At 38.9% G+C, this 25,730-nt stretch overlaps 1 protein-coding gene across 1 annotated transcript in view; it reads left to right on the top strand.

Annotated features, from left to right (window-relative positions):
- The window catches only part of LOC148361235 (guanine nucleotide-binding protein subunit alpha-12-like), a 38,368-nt gene extending 13,401 nt beyond the window's left edge, over nt 1-24,967 (top strand). The window contains exons 3-6 of the mRNA XM_088341979.1: nt 20,812-20,862; nt 20,941-21,141; nt 22,673-22,879; nt 23,644-24,967. Coding sequence (XP_088198105.1) covers nt 20,812-20,862; nt 20,941-21,141; nt 22,673-22,879; nt 23,644-23,805 — 621 coding nt within the window. The 3' untranslated portion in view covers nt 23,806-24,967. The remainder of the gene's footprint in view (nt 1-20,811; nt 20,863-20,940; nt 21,142-22,672; nt 22,880-23,643) is intronic.
- Nucleotides 24,968-25,730: the final 763 nt, after the last annotated feature.

The following is a 25,730-nucleotide window of genomic DNA, read 5'->3' as shown; positions in this document are numbered from 1 at the left end:
TTGGACCGGCCAATGAACCTTACATGCATGCTTTTGTAATGTGGGAGGAAACCGGAGTGCCTGGAGATAACCCACGCAAGCACAGGGAGAATATGCAAACCCTGCACAGGAAGGCTGGTAGCTGGTTTTGATTGCATGACCTCAGAACTGTCCCGCGGACATAACGACTTAGCTGCCGTGCCTCCTTGCATTGAATTCATTATCCCAAAAATAAGTCCTTAATTGGCAATAAATATCTTAAGTCCAGTTTTCAAAAATCTTAAAAATGTGAACACACTATTAGGATTTGTATTTGTTTGATCTAAATACATGTTGTGACATTTATCAACTGTCTTTTTTAATATTTCACCAATTTACTTTTATGGAAATATCGCGTCACCACAATAACGGAGATGTGGTCTCAGTTGGACCTTTCAGAGCAGGCACATGTCTTAGGTCTACCCACAATAACTTTAGACAATGGGAAAGTGTCCATTTATTTTACTTTAACCAAGTGGCTGTCCAACAAACATTTTTCGCAATGGTTAAAAACTGTGCCAGGTTATGTGACGAGGCATGATGTATTGTGTGAAACCTATGAATTTGTTGATTTATTTTGTTCGTTTCAGTTGTGCGTTTTTTTTGCCGACTTGGTCTTGAGTTTGATTTCAATAGGCATTAAAAAGTTAACAAGTCTTGAATTTAAATTGCCGTACGCTGTAGGAACCTTAACAAAAGACTGGGATTGTGAATTATTCAGAACATGTTGTTTTAACAACCCTGAATATGGCAAAGAGACACACCTACAAAGCACAATTTAAACTGGCGGCCATCACCTACGCGGAAGAACATGGGAACCGAGCAGCTGCAAGAGATATGAAAATTAATGAACCGATGGTTCGCAAGTAGAGGAAACTGAAAAAAAAGATCCTTGAAGTCAAATGCCCCCCCTTAACAGAAAATCCCCCGCTATTATAGTTGAGAATCAAGTCGACGCTCGCCGCAGCTTCCAGCTGAATTGGCAACGGTAGCCACTTAAGCTAGCTGCTAGTGCTAGTCGCTAATCAGGCTTGAAGCCGCATTGACGAACCCAGCTCTTGAAGAGAAGTTAATCCTAGCTTTCAGGAATAGAAACCTTTTTGAAGTTACCACTAGTTACTAATGCTGATAATGACCACAAAAATATTTGCCTTTGACCAACTTCGCAACTTAATTGGAATAGCATGGACCCTTTGGATGCTTAACAATCTTTCAGCTTGAAGATTGTAATCTTGTCAGTCTTTTACAATATATTATTCTCATATCGCCCATTCTTTCGGTTAATCATCAATCGATTTAACGCCATCAATCAAACGGACACAAAAACATCTCTGTAGTTTTAGCTCTGAGTAGAGCTGGAATACAAAAGGGTCTTCCCTTAACGTTCCCCACAAAGTTGGAAACATACATCTGTCCAAAGGAGAGAAAAAAAAGAGTCAGGGGTCTACTTAAGAGTGACGAATATCTGTTTTTCCGTTCAGATCATCTTTTCTCTAAGAGTCTCACACCCTCTCCCGGCTGAGTAGAAAGAGAAGGAAACTCCGAAAAGGCTGTTTTATGTTCTCTTGAAAAAAAAAACAGAAGAACTGGAGAAGTACTTTGCTCAGCAAGTAAGCATGTCAGCGACAACAAATCCACTATGATGGACTGGGCAGATGCTTAAAGGTTGAGTTTCATGGAAGGATCACAGACCGTATTGTTCTCGCTGCTCCACCGGCCGGCCGTTTTAGCTACCGCTGCACTTTTGATTTCCTCGTCATTTTTTAGACACAAAAGCGAAGGGCTCGGCTGAAACGCTCGACCTTCTACCTTCTTGGGTATTTATCAGTGACAAAGCAATCTGGAGTTAGAGAGTAAGTCACTTCCGTCTCACCCTTGCAAAACAGTTGGTGTGCGAGACATACGCCGACAGTTTTATGTCACACTGCCTCACCTTATCTCGAGGCCAGAGCAGATATGGTCAGTGTGTCAAAGATACATATTCTTTTTAACTGCTTATTCAAGGTCCCCGTGAAGTGAAAACAGTTTCATTTCCATTTGACTAGGGCAGCAAAAATCGATGTTAGGAATAGTAGACAATTAATTCCATTGTCGATTAGTGATCCCAAGAGCCAGGAAGAGATCCGCAGGTTTGAGATCGTTCTGCATTCGGGCCCCGGTGCTGTGGAATGCTCTTACCCCTGAGATTCGATCTGCAACCTCAGTGGAAATGTTTAAATCTAAACGTAAAACACACTTATATTCTATAGCATATGAATAACCTATATTTGTTGTGATAGAAAGGAGTGGAGAGGTGTTGTGAAAGGATAGTGGGATTGTGGACGCGTTCTTAAGGATGGCTGGGCTCCCGTATGATGCGGCAGGGGTAAACCAGTGAAAGCTGTCGGGCTCTGCTGTTGAACAAAAGAGTGTTGTGTCACCCTGACCCGAGTGACATGGCCGCTTTCTGGTGTCCCGTTTCATCTGGAGGGACGAAAGCATGACCAACTTAGGTGCCGAGGTGCCTAACTTGTTTGGGTGTTTGGGCAAATGGGTTGGCCATGGTCCAAACATTTTTGTGTGTTTTTTTTATGCTATTTATTTCCCTTTTATTTTCTTTGTTATTCTATGTGTTGTCTTGCTGTCGGTCACCCTTCTTGAGGGATATGACCAAGGTAGATAGATAGATAGATAGATAGATAGATAGATAGATAGATAGATAGATAGATAGATAGATAGATATTTTATGTTGACAATATCTGTGTATTATTTGCCCTCATGTATGTTTTAGATCAGGGGATGGTGTCATAATAGTCTGTGGTTTGCAATAATCTGTGGTCTGTGCAGCCCTTTGAGACTCTTTGTGATTAAGGGCTATACAAATAAACATGACTTGACTATTTATTTTCAACTGAACCATTTTAATGAATGACTTATTGATGTTACTTATTTTGAATTATGTATTTTAATTTTTGAAGGAACCATTAAATAGATCAAATAAATGTTATTCATCTAGTCCAGGGGTGGCAAACCATTCAGCGACTAGGATTTCCAATTACGTTGTCACAATATATTCAACCCATGTTGTAACAATGACAATAAAGGTATATTCTATTCTATTTTATTCTATTCTACACACTCAAAGTCTAAGTTCAAGCATAATATCTTTCTCTTACTTTGCTGCTTTGTGAGACTTCTGGCAAAAAGAGTTTGAAAATGTGTTAAATCTCCCTTTTCAATATTTGCCTTAAACCGTTTTAGTTTATTAACAAATGCAAACACTTTGCGTCAGGTCAGTCAGCATTTTTAACTTACCCTGCAGGGTAAGGTTCAGTCTGTTCAGGTGGCATATGATGTCGGCTAAAGATGCCAGATCCATAATCCACATGAGGTCTGAGAGCTCGGGGTAGTTCTTGTCCTTCTCTTCCATGAACAGTTTCACTGCATCCAAAAGCTCAAAGAAGCGAGAGAGTACCTGGCTTTACGTGGTTTGCAATAATCTGTGGTCTGTCCAACCCATTGAGACTCTTTGTGATTAAGAGCTATACAAATAAACCTGACTTGACTTGGCTTGACTACTGTCGCCAGATACATTTTTCCAACAGAGTGAGGCATCTTACATGATTAAAGTTCCTGTTAAGATTTGCTCTTGCGCAATAGCGTTTCTATCTCAAGAAACATACAGAATTTAATTGTCCCCAAAAAATGGACAGAGTTCTATCTATGGATTTATCATTGGTGATAAGTAGGACAGTCTTATTTTCTTTGTACTTTTTGTTCCAGCTTTGAATTTATATTTATTTGTAAAATACTAAAAATATTCTTACCTGTTTAATAACAATTCACCAGAAAAAAAATCACATCACTGAAAGATGGATTGATAGAGGATGTGTTTTTTGTAATGTAATATCACATAATGGCTGATGAGTATTTTAAGATGAGTGACGAGATAACTGTGGAAAAAACATTGAAGATGCCTGAATCAGTATTTTTGTAGTAGTTCTTTAGTTAGGTAATACTTCTGTAGTAATATTTTTGTATTACAGAATCATTGTAGTAGTATTTTTGTTTTGTTTTTGGTGTAATGGATATTATTATTAATTGTGTCATAGTAGTCTATTCTGTACAGCCCTTTGAGACGTCTTGTAATTAAGGGCTATACAAATTAACATGACTTGACTTTGGTTATGGTGAGTGTTGTGTGTCACTTGAACATAGTTCTTTGACACCAATGTACTACTTTCCTATTAGACTGGGGCACCGGGCTTTGTTGCCATTGTATTGAAATGTAAGTATTTGTGTTTGTCAGTGTAGCTGTGAAATATGGAAGACCAAAAGTGCCAAATTAAAATCATTAAATAAAGGTAGCAAAAAAGTGTTTCACGGTTCACAAATCCCTTAACCACCTGGGTCGTAGGGGCACCACTTCTTGTGATCCAGTCTGGCTGCGCCTATCATTATCCAGGCCCTTGTTTTAGGTAGGGGTTTGCTTCCCCACATGAAACAGATAGTAATGGTTTGCATGGTTGCTAGTAGTCAAAGCAGCTTCCTGATCGGACTTAGATACAGAGCCTTCATCATTTGGTCGCTGTTGTTTTTCGGTGTAAAATGTCATCCCGCTCTTCAGAAAAGAGCCTCAGCATTGACCATACTGATACTATATCTTAAATCACTGGAGGGAAAACTTTTTCGGATATTTGAACAAACTTTGTGTCCATGATGTAACATCCTTTGATTATGTGACTGATTAAAGGTTTAAAGACTCTTTGTCCATTAAAGGACTAGATGAATAACATTTATTTAATCTATGTAATGGTTCCTTCAAAAGTTAAAATACATAATTCAAAATAAGAAACATAAATAAGTCATTCATTAAAATGGTTCAGTTGAGTCTCAAAGGGCTGCACAGACCACAGATTATTGCAAACCACAGACTATTATGACACCATCCCCTGATCTAAAACCAACATGAGGGCAAATAATACACAGATACACAGATATTGTCAACATAAAATATAGGTTATTCATATGCTATTGAATAGAAGTGTGTTTTTAAGCTTTGATTTAAACATTTCCACTGAGGTTGCAGATCGAATCTCAGTGGGCAGAGCATTCCAAAGAACCGCGTCCCAAATGGAGAACGCTCTCGAACCTGCGGATCTCTTCCTGGCTCTTGGGATCACTAGTAGACCAGCATTTTCAGAGCGAAGGCTCCGGACCGGAACATAGGGGGAAATTAAATCTGAAAGATATGAGGTCCATGCATGATTTTGTATACTACCAACAGAACCTTAAAAATCACATCTTAAGTTAACAGGGAGCCAATGCAGGTTAGCTAAAATCGGGGTAATGTGTTCGAACTTTGTTGTCTTAGTTAAAAGCATCGCTGCAGCATTTTGTACCAGCTGAAGGCTCTTGATTTTTGACTTCGGGAGACCGGAGGGTAGTGGATTACAGTAATCGAGAAGGGAGGTAACAAACGCATGAATTATAATCTCCGCATCTGACTGAGATAGCATAGGGCGAATTTTAGCAATGTTGCAAAGATGGAAAAAAGCTGTTCTAGTAATATTCTTAACGTGTGCTTGAAAGGACAAATCAGCGTCAAATATGACACCTAAATATATCACTCTGGGTGATATTACATTTGTCAACGTTCAGAGCCGTTTTTGAGAGCAAGTCATGGCATTTAGATGGACCAATGACTAGCATTAATGGTTTCATTATAATGAAAAGATGTAAATAAAATGATTTAAATTGTAGACATACTCACCGAGCGACTGTTTACTTAATCTGTGTGCCTTTCTTGTACCATATATCCTTTGGAAGTCAATTACTGAGCCTCAAATGTGTACAGTATAAACATAAAATCATCAATACATTTTAGAAAACTAGCTGTGGTTTCACATAACCAAAAATGAGGACGGATACTGATGTTAAAACTGATTGCAAAAATTTAAAAAAAATACAGTCTTGTTTAGAATAAGATGAGCTAAGACAAGCATCTCCGGCCTTTTTGACAGAGTAACATTGCCAAATTGGATGCTGTTTCTGAGTGATGTGTCGAACTGCTTTGACAGTTAGTGTGAGAAACTGAAGAATTATCTTTACAGTCATGATTACATGCCTAATTATGACATTTATTTTCTGAGTTCAAACCACCATGCAGACAACATAGAGATGCACATTCTAGATCAGGGGTTTACTTAACGCCGAGAGCACAATGTAGGCGATCTTCGTCACGCACAAGGCCATCACACAATCAGGAAAGCTTGGGGGAGGAGGGCCTATTGCCACATCCGCTCCAGATCTGTCTGTCTACAGAAGTTGACAGGTTATTTTTTGCCCATTATCTTCTTCTGTCCAGTGACCTGTCCTTCAGGGTCATTTTAAAATAACAACTGGCATCTTGGATGTCCAAAAAACACAAACGTTTTTCTGTGGAAAATGCCTGTTCAACTTAAAAAAAACATTTTAGAGCATTTTTAGAAGGAGTATTGCTTCATTTTGGAATGTTTGTCCTATGCTTTAGACATACACTACAGTTCAAAAGTTTGAGGCCACTCAGACAATTTTGTGTTTTAAATGAAAAGGTCACACTTTTTTTCATCAAATGAGTTGTCCAATTTCTGTGTTCTTTTGCCCATATTGATCTCTACTTTCTCAGGTATAGATTTTTTTTTCTCTGCCTCTTTGCCTCGATGGCCAGCATCTCAAAGTTGCCTCCTGACTCTAGATATTAAGACTAGTGTCTAGTTTAAGACCTGTTATTTTTCAAACTAGAGACTCTAATGTACTGGTCCTTTTGCTTGGTTGTACCTCCCACTTCTCTTTCTACTCTGGTTAGTGCCTGTTTGTTCTGTTCTCTGAAGAGAGTAGTACACACTGTTGTTGGAGATCTTCAGTTTCTTGGCAGTTTCTCGCCTGGAATAGCCTTTATTTCTTAAAACAAGAATGTATTGTCGAGGTTTCACATTATAACTGTCTTTTTATGGCTAATATGAAATTTGTAACATAATCGCACAAAGGTTTAGTAATCATCCATCAGCCTTCTAACGCAAGACATTTGCAGCTAAAATAGTATTTAATCAAATTAACTATGTATGTGGTGTAGTTCTAATAAATTTAATGTTATATTCATTGAAAAAAACAATGCTTTTCTTTAAAAAGAAATAAGGTGACATACTTTTAAACAGCAGTGTATTTTAGATTTAAAATTGTTCCTAAAGCTAATTAACACATAAAAACATTAATCTTTGTTATTTAAAAAAAGAGCGTTTCCCAGTTTTTGTCCCTTTTCACTAACGTAATGTAAACATTTCTTAGAGTAAAAGTAAAATAAAATACCAAAAAAAAGGAGACTCGTTTCTTAGATAGATAGATAGATAGATAGATAGATAGATAGATACTTTATTCATCCCCGAAGGGAAATTCACTTTTCCAGCAGCATCCCTAAGCTGAGAACAATCGAAAATAACTTAAAATTAGTTTTACCTGGTTATATCAGTATCAGAAATTATTTTCCCCCCATTTTATTAACACTCCACTTATTGAAACATAAATATTTTGTTTGTTTGTTGTACATGATTCAATTGTTTGTTTGTTTGTACATGATTCAGATTGAATCGTTTCTTGTACATGATTCAATTGTTTGTTTGTTTGTACATGATTCAAATTGAATCGTTTCTCCGGCGCCGTCACGAATGGCAGCCACTCCAGCAGCTCCCGTGTTATTTTCGATTGTTCTTGACAATATTTGTAAGCTCAAAATTATCTAAAAGAATCAGGATGTAGGCAATCGGTCTCATTGTCAAAAATTCACAAGAAGTGATTTGATACCGTCTAGGATATGTGGCATTGCCAAATTATTAAGACTGTCTCATTGGAGAGAGGGATACATATATTTAATTCAACTAAGAGAGATTGTGATTCAATCCTACATCTTATGATTCAGTTTACAAGCCATGATAGATTTATTTTTTTGTCATTTTCCTTTTACATGAGACCCCCAGGATACAACATTATTCTGTTCTGAGGTGGGGATCACAAAGTCAAATCGCTGTATAGTGGGGGATAGAAAACTGTGGTAATGCAGAGCTAATGTGTTCAGATAAAAACATTAAAATAACAAAAAAAGTATATCATAAGTACTACTTATCTGTTATATATGAATGTTTAAAGATCCCTAGATTCGATATACGTGAAAAGGAAAAAGGACATTTTATTTACCTTTGGTGTGACGTGACTTGAGCTGGTCAAGTGCAGTAGCTGGTGGATGCAGTGAAGGGACATGAAGGCAACGGCAGGTTAAAAATGAAACTGCTCTTAAAACTTCCACTTGCAAAGATTGTCATACCATAAGATTATGGCGCTTTAATCGCCTCCTTATTTTTGATAATAGTCCCGATTGTTAATTGGTTACGGCCATGCAACTTAGCAAAGGTAGCAATTCATGCGCCTTTTTCATATTTCGTGATAATCGCAAGCTTTGTTTCCTGGGTTATCATGTTTTGTTTCCCCCAAGCAGTTCGCTAAGTCTTTACAAAGCATGCAAGATTATCGGCATTTCAAGATGTCTTGACACAAATAGCAGACCAGCATTTTATGACATTGACCAATAGCTGTCAGGTATCTCAGAGTTTTTGGGCACAAAAAGTCATTTCTTGTTGATGTCATATAGTGGGGAAAATGTCTTAAAATGAGGTCATCATACCTACGGGTCTTCTGTCTTTACATCAACTTGCCAATCCTGTCAATGACCCATAACTTTCCCATATAGATTTTTCCGATTAAAGACGATTTGATACGTATCTCTATGTATTCCAAAGTGGAAACTTTTGCTTCGGTCCAATTCATTGCAAATTTTCAATGATTTCCTTATTCAAAGTGTTTTTGTTACACCCCTTTGCAAATATCCATGCCAGACCAGTAGTTGGCACTGTCACTTAACTGCATAGCTGCATGTCCCTTAAACTTCAATGTGTCATTTTCAAATAACTTGCTAAGAATTGAGCGTCACAAGTTGGCTGAAATACCAGTTTGTGGTCGCATTTCCCAAAGCAGACAACTGAGAAGCCTTCATATTCCTAATCTGATCCATGATATCACCAGAAGACCTGCCGGGGTCACCTCAGTGCAGTGTAGTTTTTTTTTTTTTTTTCGGTTTCCTGACACCATGAATCCACAGTACTGTCTCGTCTATAACAGATTTGTGAAGTCATAATGAGGCTTCACCCAGGGTTAGATTCCCCCTCCTCTCATGTCTTCTAGCAACTCCGCCCCTGTCCTGCTCCTCTCCCGCCGAGGCTTTTTTCGGTCAGCTTTTCCCAGGCTCGGTTGGACCCGGGCCACGGGCAGACACCGCAGAGAGGGAGGGAAGGGAGAAGGGAACTTAAGAGAGGAGAGGGGGATGGGGAGAAAGTAGAAAAAACAAACCCGTGCAGGCATTTTGTTTACTTGAAGGCCTCTCACTGCACCCTGATAACACCCCCTCGCTTGATATGGTGACCAAGCATCCAGAGAGACTTTGACTGACACAAAGTCCTGCTGAGACTAAAAATATATGATGTTGTCTTTGGAGCAAGTGTTGGTGTGACAGGGTCTTAAACCGATGTACAAAATCAGTGTACACTCAAACAAACACACTACATAACAGTTTACTGCTGCGGTGTCACTGTATCCTGTCTCGGCACAGTTTTTTTCAACAAACGTGGGAAGGCAGAATCTTTGGGGCCAGTGGGAAATACGAAGACTTGAAAACTCCAGACTGGAACTCTCAAATTGTGGAGCGTGCATGTACAGTAGTACAGAACGCTTTACCACATTGAATTTATACTGTGAGGTTCCAGGCCACAATTTGGGAATCAGTTTCATGGCTGCTTGAAGAAGAAAAATGCGTCATCAGATAGGAACAAATCTTCCAAATGTGGATGATATACGATCCTCTTTGAATATCTGCCAATATGAATTGGACTGCAGCTGTCTAGTATAGTCTAAATCCTCTATCCAGCAATTAAATCCATCAATTCATCGACTAATGGAGCAAAATTGTAACAAAGATTTTGGGAGGGGGCAAAAATTGATAGTTATCGATCCTAATGAAAAGGATTCTGTGTTGGTATTCCAAGTTTTAATATTGCCATCATTAGTGGCTGGGCTATTTTCTTAGCCGGCGCTGCACCAACAATTAGCCAATGAGCTTGCAAGAGATACTTTCAATTACGCTGCATTGTATCTAAGCTACATCCTACATGTATACTTAGACCAGTATTACATGTGTTTAACAAAAAAAGTAAGGTCCTAATGTATTTTACTGACCTTTATCACTAAATTGAAATATAGAGTGAGAAGTCTTGTTTTTAGTAGTTGGGGTTTAGTGTTTAGGCTAGGAATAGGGTTAGGGTTAGCACTTTGTTAGCCCTAACCCTATTATGAAATAGTATTAATCGAATTTAGGTACGTATCACAAGTATAGGTACATAATGTATCACAAGGTTCAGAAAGCTGTCCAGTACCCCGCCCTACATACATCTGAGGTAGGTTTCTCAAATCGATTGCCGTCAAAGGCCACAAACAATTTTAGTTCACACAAAGGTTAAGAGTCTGCTGGTAAAACCCTCAAAACGTCCTTTTAAGTTCAACTGAGAAGTGTTCCGGTTTATTGAGTCACAATTAAATCTAAATATCTTTACCGAGTGGTTAATTCTATATTTAGTATCCGTCTCTTGTAAAAGCCAAGATTACAGTTTAGGGTTATTTGACTTTCAAGTTTAGCACCTCTTGAATGTAATTTATTTCTGACATGAAGATTGCAGATTATAACCTTCCAGTTAGTGCAAGATTCATTATATGTTTTGAGTCCAAGACTGAACTCTCGGGTTGTGTAATTCATTTGCTCAGTCCACATGGAGAAAATTAATCAAATCCCATAGCTAATGGCATACAGACGCTGCCCGACCTACAAATGAGTTCGTAAGTTAAATTTGTTCATAAGTTGCCTCGGTGCTATATTTTGTATGGGATGTATGTTTCAGGTTAAATAAGTATGTTTAAGGCTTGTATAAGTAACCGGTATTGTTTTGCACTAAAAAAAAAAACATTTAATAAAAGAATATGCTCTATAATGATAAATAATTTTGAGTTTAACTTACTTTTGGAAAATACGCTTGAAGATGTCCTCCTTCGTGGTAAAAAGTGGCAGAAAGAAACTTTCCGACCATTTTCTCAACCGCATCACGCTTTCTTATTCCACTTTTGTTTCAAAAGAAACAGCTCGCTTCTTCTTTACACTTTACACCAGCCATATTAAAAAGATGCACGAGATATTAAACAATAAATCTCGCGGTACAGTACACATTGTTATGATTATACACGAACCAGGAAGTGTGGATGCAGGGTGACCTCTCACAGCTCCTCGCAGCGGGAAGAAGCACTACAGTAATGTCTTCTACTCGGAAAAAGTTGCACACAATACAAATCTAACTTACAGCAATGTCTGGAAATTTTTCGACATCCCGAAAAAAAAGATCGTATCTACCGTTTTGCATAAGTCGAATGTTCGTAAGTAGGGGATCATCTGTATTTGACTTCCTGTAGAATGGTGCAACAAAAGGATTAAGATACTGTATTTTCCGGACTCTTAAGCGACACTTAAAGACCCCATTTGGCCAGAAATTTGAAAGTGCGCCTTAAAACCCTGTGTACCTTATATACCACTAAATACAGTGGAGATTGTAAATGCATACAGTATTTTTACACACGTGTTACTGCACAAGTTTTATGGTATACTACAGTATTTGTGCAATGAAAAACATCTCTAACCATAATCGCAGAGCATCTGAAACCGAACCTGCGGAAATTATGGTAATTTGAAAAATGTGATCTATTCTAATGATGTTGTCTGTGAGCAAAATTCAAGTTTATTTCTAATTTAGTGGTCAGCCTACTGGTCAAATATAGTGGCAGATCTTTCTTCTTTCTTTTTCAGCCGCACAGCAGAAAGTCAGACTATTGAGTTGTTTTAACCGCAATAAGACCACTACTAATCTTTGCATACGTGCCCTGAACACATTCCTCTCGCTCTGGTCAACCACACACATTTTATTTTCATTTCCATCTATAACTCTGGAGCAAACGCTATTAAAGCCTTCATATTTCACCCTATAAAGCAGACTTTAAAAGACGTTCCGCTTTTAACGTCTCCACTACATCAACGATCAGGACGTGCAATTACTGCAGATGGGAGTCAAAGTGACTGGAAGTGTGTACACGTGTGTGTGTCTATCGGTGTTTGCAAATCCCTTCATCTCCAGGAATTCCCCTTCAGGCCCCCGCTCGTCCTGCTTAGCCGATGAGAGATTTGGGGCTATGTGTGTTTTCTACTAGTGTGACATTGCAGGTCAACGTAAAGGCCACGGGGTCCAGCCCTACCCTCCATGGTGCTCGACTTGTGCGGGCCGCTTACACGACATCAATTAAGTCGAGTCGCGTTTATTTATATAGCCCTTAATCAAAAAATGTGTCAAAGGACTGCACAGGTTGCAATGACAACATCCCCTGATCTGAAACCAACATGCGGGTGAGGAAAAACTCACTCGCATGAGGAAATAAAGAAACCTTGAGAAGGGGCATCACAAGTGGTAATCTCCGCTTTCTGGATGGGTGGAGCAGGAAGTGGAAAAGATCAACACTGTTGGATGCTTTACCAAAAAAAAAAAGGAATTGGTTACAGTTACTTAATTTTAAAAGTACAAGTAGAGCGTTACTCTGAAAGGAACTATCTAGTTACAAATTACTGTATATACTCACATTGTAGCAGACCTCCAAAACTGCTTAAAAATAGCTACAGAATAAAAGAATAAAACGTGTACACTAATCCGTGGAAATGGTGAAACCTTTATATTTCTTGGCTTGAGAGAGAGCTTACTAACATAGCCGAGACATTCCATATCCATTTTTCCTTTTGTCTTCAAACTACCCAAAGATCTGGGTAATATCCCTTATGTTTTCTTATTTTTCTCCAGGCATATTATTTCACAAAAAAATATATTTTTAACCAGTATTCAGCTATCTTTTGCCCTGAATTCTGTGCTCACATTTGCCCCATTGATTTCATTTTTCAAGTATAAGTCACGTCCCCTCCCAACAAACTGCCCTACCACTTGTGGCTGGTGACACACTACCAAAGGTGCGCATATATCGTGACCCCCTTGTTTCAGTATTTATTTTTAGTTGTAAAGACAGACACTCCCCTACTTACGAACTAGGTTCCAGACAATTGTTCGTAAGTTGAATTTGTTCGTAAGTTGATTCATTGCTATATTTTGTGTGGAATGTATGTTTAAGGTTTATCTAAGTATGTTTAAGGCGTGTATAAGTAACCTGTATTGTTTTGTACTGAAAAATAAACATTTCATTAAATAATATGCTCTACAAAGATAAATTAAGTTAAGTTTAACTTATTTGTGGAAGATGAGCTTCAAGAGTTAGGTGACTTCCTCCTCCGTGGTAAAAAGTGGCAGAAAAAAACGCATCAATCTTCCATATTCCACTTTCATTTCAAATGAAACGGCTCGCCTCTTCTTTACACTTTACACCAACCATATTGAACGATGCACAAGATATTAAACTATAAAAATGTCAAAGTTCTTAGCACGCCCGCGATACAGTACACGTTATGATTACACATGAACCAGGAAGTAAAAGCCGGAAGTTCTCAGCACGCAGTAGGATACAGTATAGAATCTTTAAACCTGAACTAGGAACAGGAAGCGGATTTCTTCTTCGGGGTGGATGCTGCGTGACCTCTCAGAGCGCCACATGCCAGTAGTGGCGGAAAGAAGCACTACAGTACTGTCCCTTACTTCTAAAAAGCTGCACACAATACAAGATCTAATTTACAGCAATGTCTGGATATTTCTCGACATCCCCAAAAAATGTTCGTATCTATCGTTTTTCGTAACTTGAATGGTTATAAGTTGGGCAGCGTCTGTACGGCTTTGATAAGAGTATATATGGTAGAGTATCAGAATATCGGTAGGAAGAAATTACTCGTACAACGCCATAGTAACTATTAAGTGATATAAACACGCCTAACCTTCTATACTTTAAAAACCTGCGTGTTGCCCTCATTTTATGGATAATTTTTGTAATTTTTTGTACTGCTCTCATTTTTGTGGGGGGGTTTTTAACAACACTGAGTCGGATCATTTTGACTCAAGGACAACGAGAGGGTTAAGTGTAGTGCTGTGCCGCATTATTTCCTGAGCGAAAGTGGAACCGCCAAAGATCGGTATACTCTCAAAAATTAGCGTAGTAGCGACAAATGAGTTGCTTAACGTTACTAACAAGGCGTAACGGTACTTGTTACGGAGGAAAGTAACTGTGTTCCAGGAACTGCCGATGAAAGAATTTGTTTGTTTCTGCGTGTGGTGAGAAAGAGACACGTTTAATGTGACTTTGTTTCGCACTGGATTCCCCCCTCCGTGTCTCTGGTCGCTGTTTTCACACACACAGCTGTTTCCTGTAGCGTTTGCATGTGCCATTAAAAAGGCAAAGAGTAGCAAGACATTCATTTTCGACAGTCCAATTCCGATTTTCTGCTTCGGAGCGGGACTTCGTAGAAATCTGTGTGAAGTCAATGTCAAATCAGCAACGCGAATGCAAGTATTTCCACGGTTGTCACGGTTAATCCGTTTTTGTTACCACCCATGCAAAGTAAAAAAAAAAAAAAACATTAGAACAGGGTTCCCCCAATGTCTTAAAAACTTGAAAAGTCTTAAATCTGATTACCGCGAATTATGGCATTGAAAAAGTCTTGAATTTAACTTTCAAATGCCAACACAAAATCCCTGAAAATGTAAAACATTAAAATAAAAATTGGAAATATTAACACTTCAGTGTCTAAATACATGATAAAATGCAAAAATAAAAAACGTTGACAATTCTATTTTGACCAATTTGGACACAGATCATCTGAAAAACATGCACAAATATATAAATTAAAATAAGTAAAACAAAAAACAAAAGATCAGCAGTGTGTAAGATTGAAATATTGAATGCAATCTGCTTTGAAACTATCAATATCATTAAAATGTGTGCAAAATTTGGCACATTTTTCAGACATACAGTACTTTATGTGGTCCTTTGTGACTCCATTATTACCCAACACCTATAGAGCCATTTTTGTTAACAGGCGAAGCTGCGCATGCATTGTTGAAGCAAAATGGCAGAATTCATGTCAGTTTATAGCAGCCCATTGACACAACAAGATCAGAGATTATAGAAAGGAACCACACAAAATAGTAATGTGCTAGCAGCAAGATAGCGACTTCATTCTAGTCATGGAAGACACGCACCCCCATTCCCCAAAAAACACTACTTTGATCATCGCTAGATTTCTTCCCTTGAAGGTACTGGAAAATGTGAAAAATTGGCCTTGAAAGTGCTTGAATTTGGCCCTCCGGTGTACGAAATCTCTTCCTGGCTCAGTGTGCAGTGTCACAAACGTTTGACATGGACATGATAAATGTTGGCAAGTTCAATAAAGCATTTTTAATTAGTCGTACGTCCGCAGGGTACAAATATTGAATAACGGCTCGGAAAGGTCATTATAATGTTGCAATAGTGATTTTTCTATAGCCCGAAGCGATGACTCGGCAAAAGTGCATTCAATGTAGAAATGTGTGAGACGGTTTCAGGAACTTCCTGTTTGCTGGATTATTCCTGATTTGATTTAAGGAGGTTTGCCGCCCGGAGTCCTACATTTCTGACTGGACTCGTGCACGAGGCTCCGGATTACACGTCGCATGACAAACGAGGAGAGCCAAGGGTTGTAATCTGGCCCACGGGACGATGCTGAGAGAAGCACGAGAGAAAAACGAGCTGCGGTTTGAAATATGTCCACTGGATGTTGCAAAAGTCAGACATTAGTCACAAGGCAACTGTAGGCGTATGCTTTCTCTCGATCTCTCTCTCTTTCTCTGTCCCTCCCTTTCTCTCTTTCTTTTTCTCTTGCAATTTTTCACTTACTATCTTTTTCCCTCTTTTTTTTATTTGAGTTCTCTATTTTTTGTTCCACTTCTCATTTTCTTTCTCTCAGACTCTCCTTTTCTCTCTCTTTCTCTGTCTCTTTTTCTCTCCCTCACTTTCTGTCTCTTCTTTCTTTATTTCTTGATTTCTCTCTTTTCCTCTCTCTTTTGTTTTTACCTTCCTCGTCTCTCTGTTTCTTTTTCACTCTTTCTTTTCTCTATCTCCCCCTTTTTCTCTTTCTTTTGCACTTTGTCACTCACTTTCTCTATTTTTCTTTCTCTCTTGAGCTATCTCTTTTCTTTTTCTATCACTCCCTTTGTCTCTGCTTCTTGCTCTTTCTTTCTTTCTCCCTCAACCTCTTGTTTTCTCTTTCCTTCACTCTCACATTTTTCGTTTTCTCTCTCCTACGTCCCTTCTTTCCTTCTTCTGCTCTTTTTCTATGTTTTTCTCCCTCTCACTTTTTTCTTTCTCTTGTTCCCTCTCGTCCTCTCTTTTGTCTTTTTACATCTCCCGTTTCTCTTTCTGTATCTCTTTCTTTTTTCCAGTTTCCTTTCTATGTCTTCCTCTCAATCTTTTCTTTCTCTACCTTTCATTCTCTCTCTATCTTTCTTTCTCTCACCCTTTTTTCTTTGTCTTTCTCTCTCTCTCGCCCCTGTGGGAATGTTGTGGCGAACGAGCTCAAATGAGTTTGAGACCCCTTGTTTAGAAGGATACCAACACAAAACAGCGCACGCTTGTTACTGTTTTCATTTCTTAATTGGGTAACATTTTATTTTCAAGGTCCACACGTAAAATAAATTTGTTAGTGGGTCACTTTTATATACACACAGGATTATCTAGCGCCTCTTAGTGGTAAAAAACACATATTTATTGAAAAGAATATATTGATTTAAATATTAAGCAAAAAAAAAAAACATTAACTCGTATATGAATGAGCATTTTTGATACTCTTAGGTTGGGAAATTTGCATTTGTTTGACATAATATGAGCTTTACCAAGAGGGAGATGACATAACTGTCTGCCATCTTGCTTCTACGGCTACCCAAGAAACCCAAAAACCTCACAGAATGCTTAGCAAAAAAGGAAAAAAAGTGCAGTTATGTCTCTTTGAGTCCCCGTAGTTTGTAGTCTTCTCCCGTGGACAAATAAACACATCGTCCCTTTAAATTATTTCGTTTAGGGGTTTAAAAAAAAAACACAACCATTTTCTTCAGAAAATAAATATTTAACGGGGAAAAAACTGCCAATTTGTTTTCCCATGAAAGAACAATTTTAAGTATGATTTTTTTTTTATTCTACTACATTTGATTTTTTCGGGAATATGTGAAAAAATAATGGTGTATTTTACTTTATTTGAACTATGCATTACCAATTTAATAAGAAAAATACAATCATCTAACGTTGTAGATGGCAGATAAATGCTTTCATATGAAGTATGTTTTTCCCATTTTACTAAAAGAAATGCTCAAAATTTTAGGTTATTCATATTTCAATATACTTTAAATTTGGTTTTCCTGTCTAGTAAGAAAATTAAATCAATTAATTAAAAAAATGTGAGATAGTCTGACAAATGTTATTATTTTATATTATCTATTCTTAATTATATTTTTCCTATTTTACTAAAGAAATTCTTGAAATGTGAGAGTATTAAACCCATTTTAATCTTTTTTTTATCTTTTAATATATTTTCAATTTGATATTCATGTAAAACAAGAAAACGAAATAAATGAGTTAAATGTTGATAGTAACAAATGAGATAATCTGGGCAGACCTTTTTTGTTATTGTTTTATTATCTTTAGTATTTTCCCAGTTTACTAAAAAAATCTTTAAAAAAAAAACATTTTTCACCTCATTTTATTTTATTTTTTTTAAATTCCATTTCTATTTATATTGTTTCTCCAATAAAATGTGGAAAATAAAAGGAGACAAATACTCTAGTGTTGCAGATGTCAGATAAATGTTCTAATTTTAAGGATTATTTCATAGTAAATTTCAAAATAAGATATATATGTTATTCTATTATCGTAATTTTTAATCTTGAAATTTGTACAAATTTCAAAATGTAATCTCAATTTTTCCCGAAACATATAACAATAAATAATACAATCCTTGAAGTTTTTACGTTGTAGCCGAAATGATTCGTAATGCTCCTGGATTCAGAGTACGATAGAACTGTGTACAAAGGTTTCATTTTTTGAAAGATTTTCTAAATAATAATAATAATTCAGCGTTTGCTTCCGGGAAATCACGCACTCGAGGAAAGGTTTGCCCTACAAAAGTACACAATGGATCCTGCGTGTTATACTTTGAGAATACAATATCTGCTCATCGTCCTAGTTACCGGGAGAGGTTCCCTCCTGTCCGCAATTACAACACTACGTGGATTCAATGAAAGTGGGTCAGAGAGTTCTGGCGGACATCTTATCTAGGAGGCCACTCCGGTTCTACGGTTTCACACGGGCCTTCCAGATGTTTGCTCATTTTCATGCACGCTTACATAGCGATCGTCTTTTCTGCTAACGCGCGGGGGGGTCCAACTTACGTTAGATCAGGAGGGCCAAAATATGCTCACAGGGGCCGGACTAGTAGATTTAACAGGAAGAGTGAGAGAGAGAGAGAGAGCAAAAGAGAGAGGGAATGAGCAACAGAAAGAGAGATCAAGAAAAAAAGAAAAAGGTTGGAGAAAGAGAGAGCAACAACAAGAGAGAGGGAGAAACGGGGAGAAGAGGGAGAAAGCAACAAACAAAGAGAAGAACAGGGAGAAAAAGACAGAGACAAATATTTAGAGACAAAAAGAAAGAGGGGAAAAGAGAAATACAAAAATAAAGAAGGAGAAAGGGGAGAGAAAACAAGCCACAGAAAGAGAGAACAAGAAAGACAGAAAAAGCGTAATGAACGAGCAAGAGAATGAAAGAGAAAACAAGAAAATGAGAGGAAAAAAGAAAGAACCGTAGAAATAAATGAGGACAAATAGATAGAAAGGGAGGAAAATGGAAAACCGAGACAAAGAGCAAGAAAAAGAGAGAGAGAGAGAAAGAGAGAAAAAAGCAATATTTAAACATAAGCATATAAAAGTGGTGTATTGTTTTCCCTTGAATGTGTGGTGCGTCCTAAAAAGAATGTTGAATATTTTCTCTGTTATGTGTTATCAATGCCCAAATGAGTTCAAAAAGCCTTTATGCGTTTTTCTCTTCGCTCCTATTGCTTTTATCTTACTTTTGGTAAAGCTGTTCAGGGCTGAACACATTAGGTAGAAGGGATGGGGGAGTGGTGGAGAGTGATCTCATGCTCCACCCTGCGTTTGTTTTTTTCTTTGTATTTGTTAGTGTAGCATTAGTGGTGAAAGTAAGAAGGGGGATTGGCTGTAGAAGCGCAAGACTAATTCTGGTCAGCCTCCGGTAGCACAATACCTTTCAAATTGCTTGATAGGCTACGGCGTTGGCATCCATGAGTACTTCCGTAAACAAGCAGTGTGAACGACAGCCTCAGCTACGTCCACCGTTTTACATCAAACAGAGGGCGCACCGCACAATTTAACGAAAATATTATGTGCGCTTCATGGTCGTGAAAATAAGGTAATAATTTGTGTCCCCTTTAATTGGTCTCCCTCAGTTACTTAAGAGTGTAGTGCTCGTTTTGACCATCATTTCTGTCCAAAATAATGGTTTCAAAACAAGGTGCAAGCAAAGCTCTTTTGTAAAAATGTCACAAAATACTGAAATCGTCTCATTTACCTTTGTCTCAGACGGCACTGAGTAAAAGTAGTGCTTTACACTGTGTACGTATTCCATCTTTGAGACATATGTACTCATAAAAAGACCCATATATGGGCCCGCGTGCCATGGGTTCATAATAATGAATCATTTGCATTAACCAAAAGTGTGAAAAAACAAGCTGGGTTCCTGAAGATTCTTGAATAGTCTTAAAAGTCATTAAATTCCTTATTCTAAAAATAAGGCGTTTATTGGTATTAAGATGTTTTCAATCCAATTTTCAAAAATCTTAAACATGTAAACACATCAATAAGATTTATATTTGTTTGAACTTCAAAGATTTATAAAATAAAAATGTCATTTTCATGCATCATGATAAAAATGCTTGGGAAATTTAGCAAAAAGGCGGTGTGTGACGCATATGGTCGAGAATAGGCAAGTCTGAAGAAGTGAGTTTTGAGACGGGAATGGAAGGTGGACGGGGTCGCAGAATTTCGGAGGTCGGGCGGCAATGAGTTCCACAGCTGGGGGGCAGAGCGGCTGAAAGCTCCGCTCTCCATGGAGCTGAGGAGGGCATGGCGTATAGTGAGATGTAGGGAGAAAGATGATCTGAGGGTGCGGGATGGCGTGGCAGTGTGAAGGAGAGGTAGGGAGGGGTATGGTTATGAGTGGGCATGTTAGTGTACAGCAGGATTTTATGGTTGATTCTATGGTTAATTGGGAGACAATGAAGTTGCTGAAGGACAAGGTTGATGTGATGGCGAAAGAGGGTTTTGGTGATGATGCGTGTCGGAACCCCTGCTAATGTTTGAGCAAGCATGATATTATATTAGAAATGATAGCATAGTTTTCTGACACATGTTGAGCCATAGCAGTAGACAAACCATGATTGCTATAGATTGCCTTCAATGTTAATGTGAAATGATGTTAATAAATATATAGTGTTAAAGAATAGTGTTTAAAATTCACTCCATAAATCAAGAAAACGATTGAGCCAGATGTTTTTAGAATTCACGGCCCGGAAAACCAAATTTACAATCTTTGCTCCTTGCTATCCCCTCTTGTCTGCAGAGCGAGTCTGTGAAGTACTTCCTGGATAACTTGGAGCGCATCGGTCAGCTGGTGAGTCACGTTAAGCGTCGGGTTTAAATAAAAGCAAGAAACAAACTTTTACACGATCTTGGCGGTCCGTCCACTCAGAGCTACACCCCGAGCCGGCAGGACATCCTGTTCGCCCGCAAGGCCACCAAGGGCATCGTAGAGCACGATTTTGTCATCAAGAAGATTCCCTTCAAGATGGTGGACGTGGGCGGCCAGCGTTCCCAGAGACAAAAATGGTTCCAGTGCTTCGACGGGATCACTTCCATCCTCTTCATGGTGTCCTCGTCCGAGTACGACCAGGTAATGGAACAGGGATCGCCCGATATTGGTTTTTCAAGGCCGGTACAGATTATTAGTAATAAGAGGAGGCTGAAAACCGATGTTCGTAGCCGATATTAAAGCTTAAAATTGGCGTAAGAAAATGTTAATAATGCAAAAAGAAACAAAGGATAAATGGTTTAAATTTAAATAAAACTATATAAACTAGAAACCTAAATCCCTTTCTGAAACATTTAACACTAAATAAATTTGAATTTTATTACAACTGACATGACTGTTCTTCCACCTCAACCAAAAACTAACAGGACATAAAAATAGGCTTAGCAGCAACTCGTATAAAATGTACATAAAAACTTAAATAGCTCCATGAAACTTTTGACAATAGCCTATGTACATAAAATACAATACAAGCAACATTACTTAAATTAACTCAAAACAAAAATTGAAAAGTGTGGGCACTGCTGTTTTAGAGCCAGATTGACAAACTAACGTTATGATAAGAGCTCATCGCTTCCACTCTAGCTTGCTTTCTTGCTCTCCCTTAATCACAAACAGACACGCTTGAGTGACGAACTCATGTTATGATAAAAGCTAATTTATCGATCTCCACCAGATCAAACCTCTCTAAAACAAGTTGACTACACTTTTTACCCTATCTCTTAATCACAATACCGCTGTTCTATCAAGGACACAGGAAGGTCAGGACAAATTAGCTGAGCTGCCGCTCTCTCCTGCTTCAGTGGCTCTGCCCCCGGTCACAGGAGGCGCAGGGAGGGTAGCAGGAGAGAGGAGGAGGTTTGGGAGGGAAGGTCGGGTCTCAGCTGCATGAGACTTAATAATCGGCTCCTCTAACGAAGAAAAAAATGCAGATATAGATATTCGAGAAATGTGCAAGTATCAGTGCTGATAAACTGTCGACTGGACATTAATGTCGTGTGACAACCTAACCTCCTCCTTCTGCGCCAAGCAGACAGTGCTGTCTTTATCCCTCTTCATGTACTTTCCAAAAACTGCAAAATGGACTTGAGACATGAGAAGTTCAGCAAGCACAAAAGCTTTCTTTGTGGTCACCTTGAAGACACTTGACTGTTGCCTCAGCGCTGGCTCCTTTTTCAATCAGCAGTCATATGATCGAGAGCCATTTCATTCATGGCCAAGCCGTCAACAAATGATCTGAGGGATTTCATATTTATGAAATATTCCAAAATTATTGCTGAAGGGACAAACGTGGGTACAAATACAGGACTGGTTCCCAGCCACTGTGCGGCATGTTTATTTGTGACGCCCTCAATCACATAAGGTCTCAAAGGGCTGCACAGACTATCCATCCATCCATTATCTGCACCGCTTATCCTCAGTAGGGTCACGGGGTTGCTGGAGCTCATCCCAGCAATCTTCCGGCAGTGGGCAGAAGATAGCTAACCAAATTTCTCAAATCCCTCAGCGCAGGGAATAGTTTGCAACCCTCTCTGCATGACTGGGTGTTCTGTACCGAATTGAAAAAATTAAGCGGTCTTTTATAGTCCCTTTAAAAGTTGTGTGTCGATTCCAGGTCCTGATGGAGGACCGTCGCACCAACCGCCTGGTGGAAAGCATGAACATCTTCGAGACCATCGTCAACAACAAGCTCTTCCTCAACGTCTCCATTATCCTCTTCCTCAACAAGACCGACCTGCTGGTGGACAAAATCCAGACCGTCGACATCCGCAAGTACTTTCCTGATTACAGGGGAGACCCGCGCAGGCTGGAGGACGTGCAGGTACTACTTGAAAAAAAGAGCTCCGAGCGTTTTCTCAACCGCATCAAGCTTTCGTATTCCTCTTTTCATTTTAATATGAACGGCTCGCCTCTTCTGTACACTTTACACCAACTATATTGGATGGATGCACGAGATATTAAACAATAAAAATGTCGAAGTTCTTAGCTTGCTGCAGATACAGTATAGACACTAGAAAGAGGAAGCAGATTTTTTTACTTCCGGCTGGATGCTGGGTGACCGCTCACAGCGCCACACGCCGTTAGTGGCGGAAAGAAGCACTACAGTAATGTCCTGTACTCGGACAAAGGTGCACACAATAAAAAAATCGTAACTTACAGCAATGTCTGGGTATTTTTCGACATCCCGATAAAAATGTTTGTGTTTTACGTAAGTCGAATGGTCGTAAGTAGGGGAGCGTCTGTACTAGTGGGTCTGCAAAATACATGATTCACAACAGATTTCTTTAAACGGTGAGTTGGATCCTTTACATGAGGTTCGTAGGGCCACTATTTCCTGTGGTGTACCTTGGGCAAGTACAGTCTGGTGGTGCCCATCCCTCTCCAAGCCCACATGTTTTCACCCGGTCAAGAACCAGGGACCTTTTTGCCTGTTAGGCGAATGTGCTGACCACAACACTATGGAAACTATAGGAGACATTGGAAATGTAGCTTTGAAAGTCCTTAAATAGTGCTTGAATGTGGCCATGAGGAAGGTATACAAACCCTGCTATTAGAAAAACTCTCCACTGTTTTTCCCCCCCGCAGGCGTTTTTGGTGCAGTCGTTCAGCCGTAAAAGGAGAAACCGAGGCAAGCCGCTGTTCCACCACTTCACCACGGCGGTGGACACGGAAAACATCCGCTTCGTCTTCCACGCCGTCAAGGACACCATCCTGCAGGAGAACCTCAAGGACATCATGCTGCAGTAGCATGATGGCAAAACCGCTTAAGACTAACCCGTGGAGCCGTATAATGGCTGGAACGCGACCTGTGGAAGCCGTCGGAAACGACAGCACTGAAAGTGTTTGTTTCTTACGGATGATTTGAAAGACGATTGACGAGGAAGACACTGAATCGCGGCAGAGCGGGGTGGGGGGCGCGCGTGATCGGCCGTTTTGCGGTCACATGCCGTCTTGTATGTTAGCTTGCGCAAGTGACCCTTCGGTGAACTTGTAGCCGAAGAGGAAACGACGACGATCTGGCTTGTTGGGTTTTCATTCGTCCCAGGCAAAACCTGTGCGCTAGTTGACCACTGTGTGCTACTAACCTTGAAAAGGAGTCACTATACCTCCTTTTCTGCCCTTTATGTGAGACGTTTTTGAGCAAGAGCTAACATATAATGGTGAAACTAACCAAGATAATGTGAGCTAGTAATGTATTACCAGGGTTGGGTAGGGTTACTTTAACTTGATTACTTTCAATTACTTTTGGATTACTCCAATACAGATATGCTAATAAAAGACAAAAGAAACTAAATATGAATACAATGACTAAATTTTGTGCAGGCTTGGGGAGTAACGGAATACATGGAACAGCCAAAATGATGTTGGCAAGCTGTTTGGATTTATATTCATTTTGTTTCCGTCGCATTTTATGTTAGTTTTGCCGGAGATCAAAGCCAGGGGAGAAAACTTACCACGTGTTGTGAGTCATAATTGTATTCATATTTAGTTTCTTTTGTCTTTTATTAGCATACTTGGTATTGGAGTAATCCAAAAGTAATTAAAAGTAATCAAGTTAAAGTAACCCTACCCAACCCTGTATATTACACATTCACACTCTAAAAACACTTAACAGTCGGATCAACCCAATACTTGGCTCAATTTGACCCTTTTTTTGGGTCGCTTTACATAAAACACAATCGTTTGTGTGGTTTTAAACCAGGGGTCACCAACCTTTAAAAACGGGAGCTATTTCTTTTTCCAGAATTACAGGGTTCGCACATGTGCTTGAAAATGCTTGAAATTTAATGCTGTTTTCAAGGTCAGGAAATGTTTGAATTTGGGGTGAAAATGCTTGAAATTCTTGCCATTGCAATATTTTTGGCAGGCTGACTATAGACCACGCAATAAATGAGGAAGAAAATCAAAGGAAAGTAAATGATTTACATAGATCAATTATAAGTTCATTCTGAAAAAGTGATTATGTATTCAAAGACCTTCTTTGGTGACCCCAGTTCTAAACAAAATAATCCAAATTGCTTTATCATGGTCAGTTTTCCAATTGTGAAGCCTGTTATTTTCAGCAAAACTAATCTTTTAACAGAATTCTCTTGTACAAAAACATTACCGTATTTTCTGGACTATAAGTCGCGGTTTTGCTTGGACAGGCGTGCGACTTATATTCCAGTGCGATTCAAAGTCTGGAAAATACGGGACACATGATTTTTGTGGGCGCTGTATCTCCAAAACAAAACAGTTGGTTGGGTCCAATCAACTTAAATATTGGGTTGTTCCATTTTTGACCCAACTGTTTTTAGAGTGTACTCTAAGAATTCGAAATGGCTCACTTCCCTTCAATTAAGAAAACGGGTCATATTTTGTATCTCTTCGATGCGAGCAGGAGTTGATTGATCAATCGATCTCATTGGGAAATGGATTATACTCAATGACGCCACATTTCCCGACTCATTCAATGCCAATGACGGCTGGGGACGTCAATGAATTTGAGTAGGATGAACAAGTCGACGTATCCACGTTATAGAACTCGAGACGATCTTAAGAGCGGTGTTTGTCAGAGCAACCGTAATACAGTAAGCTTCTGTTTATCTGTGATTGCCACGGAAACCAGACCCATCATTTGAATGGAGACATATTTCCAAGGCAGTCCGTCATTTCCATACTTTTTCCAGCGT

The sequence above is a fragment of the Urocampus carinirostris genome, chromosome 8 (assembly GCF_059441175.1).
Source record: "Urocampus carinirostris isolate Australia breed hairy pipefish chromosome 8, RoL_Ucar_1.0, whole genome shotgun sequence".
NCBI classification, from domain to species: Eukaryota; Metazoa; Chordata; class Actinopteri; order Syngnathiformes; family Syngnathidae; genus Urocampus; species Urocampus carinirostris.
Note: the sequence above shows the minus strand (reverse complement) of the source record. Positions and strands in the feature narration are given on the sequence as shown.